Genomic DNA, 18024 nt, shown 5'->3' with positions numbered 1-18024 from the left:
ATCACTGTGTCTTTGTGTCTAAGTTCAGTGGGCAATTCATTCCACGTTGCTGGGCCCTGGTATGCAAAAGAACGCTGTTTTCATAGTGGGAATAATGAGTATGTGATTGTCAGAAGAGGAGCATAAGTATCTTGCTGGTGTGTAAACATGGGTGAGGTCGGATAGGTATGTTGGACTAGAGTCTGTCAGTGAAACGTAGCACAGAGAACAGATTTTGTGTTTGATTCTGGATCAAATGGATAGCCAGTGTAGGGTACAGAGCAGCAGGGAGGTGTGCTCTGATCGTGGTACTCTAAGTATGATCCGAGCAGCTGTGTTTTGAACATTTTGAAGTTTCTGGAGTAGATATTGAGATGAACCAGACAGAATTGAGTTACAATAGTCCAGTCTTGAAAGTACCAATGAACACACAAGTGTTTTAGTGACATCAGCTGAAAGATAATTGCGAATGGAGCTGATGCATCTCAGCTTAAGATATGCAGCCTTGCATATGTTCAAGACATGTTTGTGCAGTGTGAGATATAAGCATTTAAGTCAGCATTTCAGCATGCAAGCATTTAAGTCAGCATTTCAATATACTATCATTTAAGTCAGACTTTCAGTATAATAATAATAATAATAATAATAATGAGGACTTTGTATAGCGCCTAATCTTTAGAAGCTCTAAGTGCTTTACAACATTAGACAACACCTATAAGATAAGAAACATATAATGCTATGATTACAAAAACAAACACCATGAAATTAGAAAACATTAAAACACATGCTGAGAATATTTAAGGTAGGAAACATCATTTGGTCTTTAAGTTTGTTCTTGCAGTCGAAATAAGTGAGTTTTGAGAGCCCTCTTGAATGTGATCACTGTGTCTACGTTCAGTGGGCAATTCATTCCACGTTCCTGGGCCCTGGTATGCAAAAGAACGCTGTCCATATGACTTTGTTTTCATAGTGGGAATGAGTATACAATTGTCAGAAGAGAAGCGCAAGTATCTTGCTGGTGTGTACACATGGGGTGAGGTCGGATAGGTATGCTGGACTAGAGTCCAATAGTGAAACGTAGCACAGAGAACAAATTTTGTGTTTGATTCTGGATTGAATGGATAGCCAGTGTAGGGTACAGAGCAGCGGGGAGGTGTGCTCTGATCATGGTACTCCAAGTATGATCCGAGCAGCTGTGTTTTGACCTTTTTTTATTTTATATACTGATGTGAAGCAATTTATTGATGTTTGTATGAAAAGTAATTGATACTGTGCTTTTATTACGATGTTGTTTTACCAGTCAAGAACATATGAGTATTTCAATGTGAATGAATGTGTGATTGAAGAAATTTAATAACCATTTTCTGATGATAGGCTGGGTGTAGTGTGAGATGAGAGGGCTTGAGAAAATATTGTACTGTCCTTGTATTTTCACAGGAAGCTTTCTGGGGGACAGAACTTCCGGTTCAGTTAAGTCCAGAGTCTTATAAGAGGGAGACAGAAGTGAGACTAGCAGAGCAGTCGGAGTCGACAAGTTTAGTCGGGAGAGAGTCAAGGAAAAGGAAGTAAAGGAGTCGAGGAAGAGAATGTGGAGGAGAATGTGTATCAAGGAGTCAGTGGAGAGAAGAAGAATTTGGAGAAAGTTGGGAGGAAGAGAAGGAATAAGAGGAATAGGTGAGAAGAATACACAGATAAGTAAAATACAAGGACAAGTGGTAAGCTATCTCACACTACCAATCAAATGATGTAATCGGCTATCACAGGGTCGAGCAGAAGGAGAGTACATGGGAAATTTTAATCATTTGATTACTGAATTGTCATTAAATTGTTATTCGTTGAATTTCTCATTTTTGTGTATTCAATCACTTAACCGTCGGCACTGCTGACTGGGGGATCAGAGCTTTACATCAATCTTTCACTAATCTAACTTCCATCCAAAATCGAGCCTGGTTGGAATTCTATAATAATTTAAATAAAATATTGGAAGCACCCCACCCCACGCCAACCACAGTGACAGCATAACAACCCGTCATGCCACAACAGCATTGGTGGGTTTTGGAGACTAAAAGTATCTTGTGCATATGACATCAAATCATTAGATGGCAAGATTTTCATTAATTTAATAGACAGCTTCTAAACCAGTATGTATTGATATATATTTTACACATTTTAAGTGGATTGAAAACAAACTAAATGCAGTATTGCCAAAATTCCTTTTGTATTGTATCCTGGCTTGGAAATTACTGAGCAGTCTCAGCCTGGAAACATTAACATCAACAAGTTACAGTAAAATAATCTGCAATGAGGTAATTTTTCTCTGCCACAAAATTTGCAAACAATGTCTCTACAAGTGCCACTTTTGATAAAGTCTCAAACAAGACCTTCAAAGTATGAATGTTAAGAAGAATGCAGTGTTGTGTCCCCTCCATATACCTTTTTAATCCACTTTGCATGAAACATATAATGCAAACTAAAGACCTTTGATACACACATGCACACTCTTAAACTATAATTGCCTAGCATTGCTAAACTGGTAGTAATTTTTCTTCAAATACATTACACAATCATAATACCTTACAGGAACTATTATTACCTCGCAAATCCAGTCTAAAACAGTATGGCTAAAAGGCCAAAAGTTATCTGCCCACCTACGCGACAGCTAGAGTGCACTCCCTTGATACAGGAATTGGCACCAAATCCCATGAACACTTCAGTTGCTACTTCTGCTCATGCCAAGTTGCATGTTCTTGACAGAGAGGTTTCGCAATTGGTTCCCAGTTTTCTATAAGTTCCAGCTGGATTCTGCTTTGAATGGAAATATAATACCTGTATTTGGAACTTTTCTTTTTATCTCTGATGACAAAGTTCTGTCTTTGTGGTATTATCATTCGACAGTCATCGTGCAGTTAGGCATCCTGGATACATGCCTGCATGGATCTGATGTGTGATATAGAAAACTCAATAATATTGCATTATAACTTCCGCTATGGGCAGATACATGCATATTGTCTATACTAGATTTTGCAATCTATATTCCATGCTTCACTAAATGTACCTGTAAAAATTGATAGTATATCACCCATTTTGCAAATATCAAATTTGATGGTTCAGTACATACAGTGTATAGGCTGACATGCACAATTTTTACAGGTAAATGTGTTTTTATAGGGTATGAAGACACCATAAGTATCCATGCAGTCATGGCTTCAGTGCAGGGTGTACTTTCCTACAATATCCTGGTTCATCAGCCACGAAGCATCATAAGCCATCAAACTCATATATAGCTCCAGTTCCTCCTTCACCAACATAGCTCCAGTTCCTCCTTCACCAACACAGCAGGATAAACATTTACTGGCAGCACAAACAAGCTCATTCATCACATGGGTTCTATGCAATATTACTGGCTGTGCAGCAAGATAGAGATCAAAACAAAGTAATGAACAATACATGTGATCCAAAGAATAAAACGTGTAGTGAAAACTATTTATTGATATTTCAACATAACAGGAAATTGATTTAAAATGAATCTATTCAGTAGGAAACTGCTTCAAGTTGGTTACAAGTATGAATAGTCATCATTATCAATGGATACATGTGCTGTGTGAAGTAAAGAACACAAACTGTGCAATTTTGAATTAATTACTATGACATCAGAGTCATTTAATTAGAGCAGCATTTAAAACATTTTTCATTGTCATTAACTCATGTTCAATAAATTTTTATTGGTCATCTTCTATAAACAAATCACATATACTTACACACATACCAATGATAATAAATGCCAATTTTTTTTCAGATTTTAATACTAAAGTTTGCTTTTTAATCATCCATAACAGTGTCCTATTTAAATTGATGCCCTTCCTCATTGATGACTGAAGTGTAATAATATCTCCTAATGTTAAATTACTTACATGACACCAGCAATAAAAAGGAAGAATACAATATTACATACCTTCTGTGAATTATTTACAGTTGTTATCATTATTTTTAAACTAAACATATCACAAATAATGACTTAGAACCTGTTCAACCATACCTATTCAACAATAAAAAAGTCAATATTACAAGTTGGTGAAGTCATTAACACATCCTGTTGAAGTCAATATTATATGTTGGTGAAGTCATTATCACATCCTGTTGAAGTCAATATTACAAGCTAGTGAAGTCATTATCACATCCTGTTGAAGTCAATATTACAAGCTAGTGAAGTCATTATCACATCCTGTTGAAGTCAATATTACAAGCTAGTGAAGTCATTATCACATTCTGTTGAAGTCAATATTACAAGCTAGTGAAGTCATTATCACATCCTGTTGAAGTCAATATTACAAGCTAGTGAAGTCATTATCACATCCTGTTGAAGTCAATATTACATGTTGGTGAAGTCATTAACACATCCTGTTGAAGTCAATATTACATGTTGGTGAAGTCATTAACACATCCTGTTGAAGTCAATATTAAATTTGACAAAGGAGGCCAAGCATAAGTAAATGGTTTTATAAGATCACTTCAGTGACAGCAATATCTTCATCAACAATCTAGTGTAGAAAACAGAGCATGATTAAATGTCATTATCAATGAATTACTGACCACAGCAGTAACACATTTTGCTCTCATTTCTCATCTGCATAAGAAATCTACCAAACACTAATGATAGTCACAAACAACGACCATTAACAAAAAATTTACAATTTCAGAGGAGAATCTAGTTTTTAAACCAGACAAGGCCAAATCAAATGAGGAAGTAAACTGCAGGGATAGGTACTTGTCTATTATCTCCCTTTATCCAGTATCTGTATTAAGACTATGATCCCAATCACACATTATTTGTACTGTAATTTTAATTCTTTGGTGATTTGAAATGCTTTATAACAACTGTAACACATTTACTCTTATTTCTTTTTTGTCTAAGCAATCTAATGAATGCTAATGAAAGTCACTAACAATTGTGATTTGCGAAATGGTAACAATTCAAAGGAAACAATGCAATTCTATCATTCATAAGGTCAAGTCAAAAGTGGACGGAAATTCAAATGGAGTGGGATACCTGTCTATTATCTCCATTTGCCCAGAAAACTGCATGTAGCCAGATATGTGATTAAATCCAGAAACCATCTTACTTTCAGAAAAATGTTTTATTTTTTTAGGGTGTAAGCATTCATCATAAATTTAAATTGTAACAAAAAGTGACCATCTTTAAAGTTATATTTCACAACTTATAGATCAAAGATACATATACATGAACAGGTAAATTGAAACTAGAAACAAAATCACAGTTCCTGTTCAGCTTCAATTTCACTGATATTTAAATAGGCTATTTCTGCGGGGACACAATTTCATGGATATAATTGTGGTCACACAAGTCGAGGCAGTTAATGTAATTTTTATTATGGTTTTAATTTCACTGAATTATAAATGCACAAAAGAAAATTAAATCCCCAAATGAAATGATTTCTATTCTCAAGTACATACATACATACGTACATACATACATACATACATAGACTTACACATGGATAAAAAAACAAAGATACAAACAGACAAGTAGAAACAGGATTATAGATAGACAGGAGAGCAGGTTGACAGGGGAAGAAACATTACCTAATTACTAAGGTTTTAGAGCTGAAAGTGTATTGTCACAAGAACATGAAGAAGTAGAAATATCACGGCTCTAGAGAGAAATTACAGGTTTAGTGCTATCACTCATTATGAACAAATACTTTGCAAAATGCCTCTTGCAGGATGAATCATTTGGAATAATCTGATAGTATATTGTTTAGACTCACTTTCACATAATGTCCAACTACAAACAACATAGACCCTGACCTGTCATCACATAATGTGCTGGCAGATCGGGTCTATATTGTTCTACTGATTAGTCCCAACAAACTGTATAAACCTAGATCTGATGGTACATTATGTGATGGTAGATCTGGGTCTGTGCTGCTTGCAGTTGGACTACACATATAAGCTAGTACATACAGTAGCCTAATAGTTAAACAGTCAATGAAAGCACTCCTAATTTTTATGGTTGCCATGAGTCACTAATTTAAAGAGCAAACACATAATGATCCATCTGTGTGTGTGTGTGTGTGTGTGTGTGTGTGTATATGTTAATATTAATAAGAGACCTGCCAACCCATAATATTTTACCATCCAGAATATTGAAACAACACTCAAATAGCTAAAACATGAAAATATGAGCACTGTAGTCAAACTGATAGATGTTTATCAGAATCTGGGATTTCCTATTAGGTTTAGTAGAGTTAGTCAAGGAACCAGGCTAATATTACAAGGCTAACTCAGATGTATTAATTGCCCATATGTTTCATGCAAAACGCCTGATTTGATCAAGCGCTTGCTTTTTCATTAAGGTGGCACTCTACAGTTTCATATTTTGCATAGGGTTAGAATTTTAGAGAAAAAGAATTTCCCTGGCTTTCCACACTGGTTATACTGGCTATTTAAAAAGACCTTGTATATCTTAGGTATAATTCAAAGAACCTTTAATTTACTTTATTTTGGTGTATGATTGATGGGAGTAGTTGTTGTTGTTGTGGGGTTTAACGCCATTTTTCAGCACACAATAGGCTATACATGGTGGCCAGTATTAATGGTGAAGGAAGAACCTGGAAAAAGCCCAGAAAGAACCACCAACCCAAGAGAAGCTACTGGCAAGCTTTCTCACATACCCACATTGTTGATGGGTGTAATACAGGTTATAGAATATACAGCTTGGCCTTATTCCAGATGTGCACCTTTCAAAAAAGTGTTAGCTCCACTTGGTCATTTTCACTTCCCGAACTTCAGAGGTAAATTGTATAAAAAGGAGCCAATAACTTTTTTTTACATTTTATATATTTGGTAATTCATTCGTTGCGCTTTCAGAAGCTGGTATTGTCTAGTCTGGCAAAATTCATTTTCCCTATTTTAATAGCTGCTATGGATAGTGTACTTTAGACTAATTCAGGCTGATTTTTTAGCACAAGGGCACAGTCATTTTAGTTAGCAGTGTGCTTAGATCATGTACAATTTCCAAAAGTACAATATCCAAAGAAATATCATCCACATTACATTAATGTAGCATAGAGGTATGCCAACATTCTTTCCACTGTGCATGTTTTAAATGCAAACAACTTAACCTTAAATATGTCACTCTCTTAAAAGTACATACTCTCTTAAAAGTACATAATAACTGGTGAGCGCCCCTTAAAGCATGAATCGGAAATGTCACCCATCAAACAAAAGAGCACTTTAAAGACAAAGGGACAAATTAACCTTTTAAAAGATCTAAACAATTGACACAGATGAATTAAAGAAAAATGAACCTTTTAAATAGTCTAAACAATTGGCGCAGATGAAATAAAGGAAAATCAACCTATTAAAAGGTCTAAATAGATGTCTTAAAGGAATAAGAAGATACGTTTTCATGCTTGCCCTCATTTGGAACTGGAGTTTCTGAAACATGAAGGTCATTAATGCTAACTTGTACTTTACGAACATTTTAGCTTACTTCCACATAGTCTTTGCTACATATGACCACACTTCTAACTTTTTTCCAAACATATTTTCCAAGTTGACAACAGTACTGCATAATAATTTAATACATTTGACTGAAAACTGGTCTAATTTGTGCAAGAATATTGGTCTCTGTAGGGTCGGCAGGTCTGTAATAATGTCAACAAAAATCATATTCAGAGGATACTCCGCTGATACAGATGAGTGAAAAGTAAAAGCAATTATAATTTGGTGCTTTTTTATTTACATATTCTTGATATTCATTAACATATACAGAATTTTCTTTTGTGTTCATGACATGTTCAATCTGTCTTTGAGAACATTACAAATAGCTTCAACACAGGATGGATTAAGAACGCTGTCAATTATATCTATCGGTGTTACCTTGCAAACAGTTTCAAAAAGATGCCTTTTTCTCGCGCTTTCCTTTGCTTCATCAGTTTCATATTCCAAATTCAAGTCGGCCTTGTGATCTGTCATGAAACAATGAACAACCTCTGCATCAGAGAATCCATAATTTTCCTGCAGGAATCGGATATAATCAATGAATGCGTATGAAGGTACAGTTCTAATTTCAACCTGTCTTTTTGTTGGCTCTGCAAGTTCTTTTTGTAATGAAATATTGTTCACATATTTTGTCCCTAACTTTAATTCTTGAGTGTGCATCTTTTCTTCTGTGTCTTTGAAGGAATATCTGCATGAACTAGCATGCTTTTTGTCTGACTCTGCTATATTAACATCTCTCTTAATCAGTCCATACTGTTTATTTGGATCGTGCACACTGTCGATATCGATGTTGCTATTTTCATACTCATTGAGATTTCCAATGTCTCCTTCCCTTCCTGAACAATGGTGGTAATCCCCAACCTTTAAAGTACTCTCACTAATTTCTGAAAGAGTTGTGTTTAATGTTTCCTCACTGATGATATCTGAATCCAATATTCTGTTTTGTATAGCAGTTTCAACATTCATGGAATCTGTACCAAAACAGTCTTGCTGAGTTGTGTTATCACAGTCACAAATATATTTTCTTTTTTTTCCACCTACTTTGCTTACATGTGAATTTCTATGCACAACTTTCACACTGTGACCTCTAAAAGCCTCTACAAATTTCATGAACTGATCACCGGAGTGTGACAAGTTACATTCTGAGACAGGTGTACTTTCCCTTTTATTGCCATCGGAGGCTTCACTAGACATCAACTCTTGTATAGACTTTTGTAAAAAGGCAAAGTTAACTTCTGGATTTGTCAACTCCTGAAAATAAAAGAACAAGATTTTGAGTGTTTAGACAAGATATACCATGAAACGAATTAAACAGCTACCAGAATGTATGATGTTATTTTGGCATGACTAATTAAACAGCTGCTGCAATGCATGATGATTTTTACAGCAAAACAAATTAAACAGCTACTGCAAGGTATAATGATTTCTATGGCAAGTCAAATTAAACAGCTATTAAGCAGCTAGTGCAATTTCTATGGCAAGTCAAATTAAACAGCTAATGCAATGTAAATGTAGAACAATTTCTATGGCAAAACAAATTAAACATCTACTGCAGGGTATGATGATTTCTATAATTAGTCAAATTATACAGCTACTGCAAGGTATACTTTCTATGACAAAAAAAATTAAAAAACTACTGCAAGGTACAATTTCTATGGCAAGACAAATTAAAAAACTACTGCAAGGTATGATTTCTATGGCAAGACAAATTAATCAGCTAATGCAAGGTATAATGATTTCTATGGCAAGAAAAGTCACTGGAATAAACATATTCAGTATCTGGAAGGAAGCCCCTAAGATGGACATAAGGTTTATGTTTACCCTAAGGTCATTAACAATATGATTTTGCCTTCAAAAATGAGCCGAGCAGAAACTTCAGATTTATCCTATAATTTATTCTATATTTTCCGATTTTAGTTTTCATGATGGTAATTGCCAATATGTAACATTATTTAATAAACTGGAGTTTTAAAAAAATGTAGATTCTAAAACTTCACTCAAAATGATAAAGTTTCAAAGCTATTTTCAAACAACTTTTTTAAATGCACAGATGATCACATGCGCAAATATCACACATATTTTTATTATGTTGGTGATCAGGTGGTTCCAGTTCAGCGCATATGAATGAGAACCAAACTACAGTAACTTTTATAATAATTTATTCCTAAATCATGCTTCCAACAATAGGTACTGTACATGCAGACAGGTAGATACAGCTGAACACTTTTGTGTTACAACATCAACATTATACAACTTAAGAAATTATTTTCTCTTCACATTACTGTACCACCTTACAATTATGACATTATCATCCAGAAATTCTATGTACTGTGATGAAATTAATATGCAAATATTTACAGCAGTGCAAATTTGTTGTGATAATGCCCAATATGTTACATCACACAACTGCACTATGGGATCCCCAACCATCATGCTATATTGTGGTTTCACTGTACCATACTGTAACCTAAGTACTTCAAGTAGTTCGGTTTAATTATGAGTATGGTTTCTGCTATGCTGTATGGCCAAAATATATGGTGCAATGACCGAAATTAAACATAAACCTTAATGAAACTATTTACGTGTAGTCTATTCATTCGGTGAAACATTTCTTCACATAAAAGAAAAATACGAAACTATATCAAAGATCAGTGACAACTCACTGCCAACATTTTGAAAGATTGTTATACATCGAAGTTGCTATAGATTGGGTTGGTTTGGTGCTTTACCACACAGCATCATATACAGGGTTATTTAATTCCTGGGGCAATTAAAGCAAAGGGTATTGAATAGGGACATATGGTAGCTGATCCATGTCGTGCCTAGGGACACATGGCAGCTGATCCATGTCATACCTAAGGACACATGGTAGCTGATCCATGTCATGCCTAGGGACACATGGCAGCTGATCCATGTCATGCCTAGGGACACATGGCAGCTGATCCATGTCATGCCTAAGGACACATGGCAGCTGATCCATGTCATGCCTAGGAACACATGGCAGCTGATCCATGTCATGCCTAGGGACACATGGTAGCTGATCCATGTCATGCCTAGGGACACATGGCAGCTGATCCATGTCATGCCTAGGGACACATGGCAGCTGATCCATGTCATGCCTAGGGACACATGGTAGCTGATCCATGTCATGCCTAGGGACACATGGCAGCTGATCCATGTCATGCCTAGGGACACATGGTAGCTGATCCATGTCATGCCTAGGGACACATGGCAGCTAATCCATGTCATGCCTAGGGACACATGGCAGCTGATCCATGTCATGCCTAGGGACATATGGTAGCTGATCCATGTCATGCCTAGGGACACATGGCAGCTGATCCATGTCATGCCTAGGGACACATGGCAGCTGATCCATGTCATGCCTAGGGACACATGGCAGCTGATCCATGTCATGCCTAGGGACACATGGCAGCTGATCCATGTCATACCTAAGGACACATGGCAGCTGATCCATGTCATGCCTAGGGACACATGGCAGCTGATCCATGTCATGCCTAGGGACACATGGTAGCTGATCCATGTCATGCCTAGGGACACATGGTAGCTGATCCATGTCATGCCTAGGGACACATGGCAGCTGATCCATGTCATGCCTAGGGACACATGGCAGCTGATCCGTGTCATGCCTAGGGACACATGGCAGCTGATCTGTGTCTTGGCTAGGGACACATGGCAGCTGATCCATGTCATGCCTAGGGACACATGGCAGCTGATCCATGTCATGCCTAGGGACACATGGCAGCTGATCCATGTCATGCCTAGGGACACATGGCAGCTGATCTGTATCTTGGCTAGAGAAACATGGCAGCTGATTGATGTCAGGCCAGGAACACATGGCAGCTGATCATGTCTTGCCTAGGAAAACATGGCAGCTGATCCTCGTCTTGCCTAGAAAAACATGGCAGCTAATCCATGTCTTGCTAAGGAAAACATGGCATTTGATCCAAGCTGACCTGAGAGTAGATCTGAACCTCCAACCGTCCGGTTACAAGTCTGTCACAGTAAACCAATAAGCCACTGGTTGCTATGAAAACCAAACCATTATTGTAGAGATCACAAGTTGTATAGCCATTTTCTCAGTGCCATATTACCAAATAAGCACACACTTAGGGGACCAGCCAAACAGGGGAACCAGAAACAAATTCAAATTAATTGTTGATGATAAAACTGAAATAATTATATGACCAATTCGACCTGCATGAACAAAGTATTTTTTTCGGAATGATGGTAACGCTGGTATTTTCCCACCTTTATTGTTGTTTTTTTTAGTTTCACATTTTGTAAAGGGGGGTGAGGGCACCATAATATTTTCAGTGCTTAGGGCCCTGCATTTTATAATTTTTTCTTGATACAGCTTAAACACATTCATTGTAATTTAGATTCATGGAATGGGCTACATCTATTTGGTTACCATAAAAATTAAAAAGTGCATGAACTGTACATTTCTATCTTTATGCTGAACAAGTACGATATATTTTCTTGATAGAAAATATAAAAGACAAAGATATTTAAGATAAATGTTTTATCTTCCACCTGGAGAATAGAACCTTTCATCAAACTGAATATATAAATGATTGATCAATCAATTGACTACTGTATATATTAAAAAGGCGTTTTCGTGGCTACTTAAATTCGTGGTTTTGCCTGTCAAAGTTTGTATATTAGTAGGTATTTAATTTTATGATTTAACCTCTACAAGTACCCAAAATAAAGAATAAGAAAGAATAAAACTAAGCAAATGCAAACGGTGGTCACTTTAATGTTTAAAACAATACTACCACCTGTATGAGCACAAATCAAAGACGTGGCAAGTTCAATACTTACACCATGTTTTCGACCAAATGAATAACATCAGTCGAAGCTGACGCAGCCAACAACACCAAAATAATACTTTCATTTCTACGAGCACAAATAAAACACCTGTCAAAATGAATCACTTTTGCTATGTTTTCATTTGAGTGCTCATCATCAAAGGAAGCCAACACAGCCATCAACACAGTGCCAATCAGTTATTATGAATGATCTCTTATTTAAACCACTCTCCATTAAGTTGCTCCAATAATATTTGATGTGTTTAGAGCCCACCAAAGAGTGAAGGTGCTAACTAAATTGAAAGACAGAGGAAACACTCCTTTGTTTGTGCCTGCCTCTTGTACAGACTGACTTAACCACCAGACTTGACAGTAAATAAAGAGTACAAAGAAGAATTAAAGTCACACTTCCACGAGTAGTATGCTCAACAGGTCATGGACGCCATTATTGAAAAAGAAGATGATACTGGTGACGATCAGTGCACATTATTAATAAATCTTGCAACCTCAATAACCAAGCCAATAAACGCTGAATGGATGATTGCAGCTCATCCGACATTGAGTGAAAAATTGGACCTAATTATTGGTGGTTTTGAGAGAGCTGGACTTATTTAATTCAGCAATTTGGGGATTCTTTAATTGCTGTAATTAGTGTATATACATAGTGTTTCATTAATAATAGTGTTTCAAGAAATTGTTATAGTATTTTACAGGATTGTTGTGTTTTTGGATTAAAAATGCATGGATAAAATGAAATGTGCTTTCAGAAGGATTGAAATGTTTAAAAAACAGTTGTACTCGAATGAAGGATAGATTTGAATAAGTATTAAATTTAATTTTCATATACTGTTATTTTGTATTTTTTCTTTCATTTACGGTATTACAATTGTTTGAATGATTATGCTTTTTTTCTCTCTATCCTTACCTCACAAATCGATTTAAGGCAGTGAGTGTAAAATTACAGCCATTGGATACCTTATTGTATGTGTGCATCAAAACAATATAAAATGATTTGTAATTCTTGCTGCAAAAGGTTCAAATAAAAAATAAAACAAACACATGTAAAAGTTAATATTTAATTACCAGATTACAGTATAGACCTTGATTTATCAAATACCAGTAGCTGTTTTAATCTCTAGGAATGAAACACTAAGAAAACAGGGTGGGGGGTCATCATCCTACGTGACTCATTTTGTGTTGGGGGTTTAAATTCGTGGCTTGGGGCAACAACGAAAACCACGAAAATTAGTCCCCCATGAAAAATGATGATACTACAGTAATTAATAAACTGGTTTATTAATGAAAACTAATTAAATGATTTATTTGTATGATTTGTTGAAATAATTATGATCTATATACATATATCAAGATCTATATACATATATCATGCAACTAGCATTCTGAATAGGAATAATTTACATTACGCTAACAAGACTACACTTGACTGATCAACATATTGATGGATTATCCAATATTATACCTCATTTGTGTTGATAACGGCAGGGGAATCTTGGATATCTGTAACAAGTGAGATAAGATTACAGGCTAGAAGTCTCGCAACAGCTTCCTTCACATGTTCACCTTTGTCCTCAATCTGGAAAAAGATGTTAAGTTATATAAAATCTGTATTAACAATTTGCTTGGTGGGTGTACAAGTAGGAAAGGTGACACTTTTCAAGGCTAACTCAGAGGGTATTAAAAATTGTATATTTATAAAGTAAGAAGTAACTGACAATTATCAACTTGACCCACCTGACACTCCGGTAAATGACAGTCATCAACTCAGCCCATGTAACACTTTGATAATAGCATACCTGTCACCTCTAACACCAGGAGAAAAAAACCTCTTGATTTGTAGGTTCATTCCAAGCTTACCTCCAGATTTCATAGTATCTCCTAAATTTTGCAAAGAGATTACATTATGTCTGTCAATTTTCATTTCTCCTAAACAATCCTTCATAAATAGATGCAATCTACAGAAGCCATGTTTTATTTTATCACCCGTAAATACTGTTGTGACAAAATAATTTATGTCACACTACAAAGAATTTTTTCCTTCAGTAAATAGAATGCTAAGTTTGAACATTATTCATGTCAATTTATAACAATGTTTAACCCTGCAATAATGCTAAATCAGAAAATAAAACAAAAAGTTCAATCACTAAAATAAAATTGTCAGCAATACCAATAATGATGGAAACCATCACTGTGAATGCTGCAACATCTCCAATCCCAAGAAAGACACACAAGTGAACACCTGGCATTACTGTACCATATATACAAACATTAATTACCATCATTAAATTTAAAAAAACAGGAATGAAGAAACATACAGTGCAGCTTATGTGCCCTCAAAAACCTATTTCAGAATAATTATGTTATTTAGTAAACAATGTTAAATGCCTTTTGAGTTGACAATAAGGAAATAAGGTGGGATGCAAAATACGGGAAAAGTAGTGCATGTACTGTAGCTTCAGATTGCTTTATTTTTATTTTATTTTTAATTTTTCAGTCATATATTTTTCTGACATGACTAGAAGCTGAATATTACAAAGATGAGATACAGTGATAGCAGCAACAACTTCCCACAGTCCAATATGGTGGCTAAAGACTAGCATGGTATCCTTGATAAAGATGAACCAATTATATTTTAGAACTCTATATACCATTATACATATACATTAAGCTTCAGAATGGATCTAGGTGCCCATTCTAAACAGAAAATTGCAAGATAGTTTTTTTTATAGAATTTTCTCTAATAAAAAAACAGACTTTTATCAAAGAAAAACATAACCCATATACAGGACAATTATAGGAAAAACATATCTATGATTATATGAAAAGTATTCTTACCACTGGCACCCAGGTGTTTATGCTGATAGCTGAATCTATACACTCAACAAAGTGCCACCAGTGTCTTGGAACATATAGTACTTGACCAGGTTCCAGTGTAACAACATATGGGGTTGTCATCTGCAATATATAATTGGAATAGAAATTGGACCATATTACATGAATGCCTAAACAAGTATGATGCAACAGAAGGACCAGATTAGGGCCATATCTCTAAAAACATTTTTCAACCTAGTAAAAAGTTGTCTCATGTCTTCTAAGTGTAAAGCCCTGAAACAAATGTGGATTAAATCCATTAAGTCCTTCAAAAGTATGTAAGCAAAATATTTGTGTCATGTGATAGGATGTAACATTAGCAATATACATGGGTTACATCAATGCATCACACTCATACATTTATACTCAATTTGCATATAACAAATTATATAAACAACCTAAAGTATTATATATATATATATATATATATATATATATATATATATATATATATATATATATATATATATATACACCAAAATTTCAGCATCTCAACCTGTTAACATTTTATGATTTCATGACAACATGGTCTCTGCAGCCATCCCAATGACCAGAAAAGTGATACCTGTATCATGTTGTCTAGCCAGGTTCCAGCACACAAATTCTGACCCAGTGTTAGGGATTTCACAAACCTACACCGATGCCTATGAGAGATTTTGTTTTTCTTATTTCTGACAGTGAAATTGTGTTTGAAAAAATAGGTAGAAAATAATTTCTGGTCTCGGGAAAACAATTTTTCCAAACATTCGTCCTTGGTTCGTGCGAATTACAGGAGTTACTCATCCCTGTTCAATTATACTTCATTACAATAATTATGCTTTTACTAAATAATACAGGTTACCCAATGCAAGCTTGATACTAAAATGAATGAAAACCATGAAAAATGAATCAAAGTTTAATACATGGCTCCTTAGATACATGTATGCTAAGATACAATGCAGTTGCACAATAATCCTTGATTCCTTAGTGGCATTTGCATTTCTTGTTAAACCTTTCAGTAATTTAGGTGCCATAATTTTCCTTTTCATCGAGCTATCAGACATCTTCAATAGCTTAATATGGGAGAATTTAAGAGACAGGGAATGTCAAAATTGTATGAAATTCTTCTGGTCATACATTGTTATGCTTGCCTCAGATCGCCTACATTTTCAAGACTGCAGCTTCATTAATACATTGCCATGCCAAGATGAAGAAACCAACAGATATTTCCATAAGTATACAATTACTTTTGACAAGAAAAAAATTGTCAGTAACTTTCAATTAAAAGAAGAATTGCAACCATCTTAACTTCCAACCAACTTTTGTACTAAAAGATCTGTTTTGGTCAATCCTCCATTCTAGAGAGCTACACACAGGCACCATTAAAATATAAGAATAGTGATTGGCGAAAAGAATTAAAACATTTCTAAGTCATTACCCCAACTGTATTTCAACCAACCAGCTGTTTGTTCTGTACATTATGTTTTTGATAAACATAATAGAACAGCATGCATTGCAGGAAAGTTGGTGGGAAACTGCTGAAACTTAAATTATTCATTTTGAATTTAATGTGGCAACATTTGTTTTCTGAAATATAATTACACTCTTATGAAAATAACTGCTGGCATGACAATGTATTTTTGTTCATTTGTTTTAGTTTTAATGGCACCTCTAAGACATTGTTGGATATATCACATATAAAAATGGGAGCTAGATGCCTTCACCAATAACAAACAGAGGCAGCTCACTCTACCAACCATCTGGCTACCAGGATGACAATGTATCAATAAAGCTTCAGTTCTGAAAATACAGGTCAATTGGGACAACTGTAACACTGCCTGGCCTAATGAAAAATCTAAAAAATAATGACATTCTCTGTTCCGTAACATCACAGAGGTCTGACTCGTAAAGATGAGTGATAGCTCACTGAAAGGGAAACGTTCCCTGCATTAAAATGACACCTAAATTAATGAAAAATGTCACTGCAAAATGAAAACAAAATCATGAAACTGAGGGTTAAGTGTGAAACTGCAACACAATATTAACCCATTTTAGGGTCAAGATTACATTGGGTAAGCATGTAAAAGACAACAAAGTCTTTTCTGTTCTAGAATGGCAATAATTAGGCAAATTAGGCAAAGGTTATTTATAACTGACGCACACCAAATGTTAAACAACGTTGCCCTTCCACGATTGTTAAGGATCAAAATTATTCTTGAGGAAAATCTGCACCTGCTTGGCCCAGGGACGAGCACATAGCAAAGTCTTATTTGTCCAACTCAATTTTTACCTGGTCAGGATGAGAAGACCAGTGTATCTCTGCATTTGCAGAAATATCGCCTTAGAAATACCAGGCATTTTCTGAAAGGTTTACATAATGAGAAACAGCATAAGAAATTTAATTCACAATAAATTTATATTGTTTTAAACAAAGACTACTCTTTAAGGGCTTGCAAAATGTACCCTTTTAAAATCATCACCTTCCGAAAGAAAACTTGGAGCAAACTATGTTTTTTGGCAAAGTATCAGATAAAATGTCTGTAATGTTTCTCTTTCAGATATGTTACCTAGTTATATTAGGTAACTGAAGTACATCCATTAATCTGCAAATTCAGCTTGCCCAGGCATGCATCTGCCAAAAATGTCCTACAATTCCCTCTACTTCCAAAATGTTAAGTCTGGGTGGTTGTCCGCTAAGACTGAGAGATCAGTCCCAAATCCCATCCATGTCAAATACTACTGGAGGAAATGTTGACATTTATAAAGGGAACTAACTGCATGAAAGACTTAGGAGTAATGTGCCACTATGAAAGAAACATAT

General features: G+C 35.3%; 1 protein-coding gene across 2 annotated transcripts in view; it reads right to left on the bottom strand.

Annotated features, from left to right (window-relative positions):
* Positions 1-7718: 7718 nt before the first annotated feature.
* LOC149771695 (uncharacterized) overlaps positions 7719-18024 on the bottom strand; it is a 29502-nt gene continuing 19196 nt past the window's right edge. For both annotated transcript variants that reach the window (XM_089948218.1, XM_089948219.1), the window contains 3 exons: positions 15189-15308; positions 13816-13929; positions 7719-8754 (listed from right to left, as the gene is read on the bottom strand). In XM_089948218.1, the coding sequence (XP_089804344.1) occupies positions 7789-8754; positions 13816-13929; positions 15189-15308 (1200 nt within the window). In that variant the 3' untranslated portion in view covers positions 7719-7788. The remainder of the gene's footprint in view (positions 8755-13815; positions 13930-15188; positions 15309-18024) is intronic.

This window comes from Sinohyriopsis cumingii, unplaced genomic scaffold, assembly GCF_028554795.1.
Source record: "Sinohyriopsis cumingii isolate HCF-2022 unplaced genomic scaffold, ASM2855479v2 utg001711l, whole genome shotgun sequence".
In the NCBI taxonomy this organism is placed as follows: Eukaryota; Metazoa; Mollusca; class Bivalvia; order Unionida; family Unionidae; genus Sinohyriopsis; species Sinohyriopsis cumingii.
Note: the sequence above shows the minus strand (reverse complement) of the source record. Positions and strands in the feature narration are given on the sequence as shown.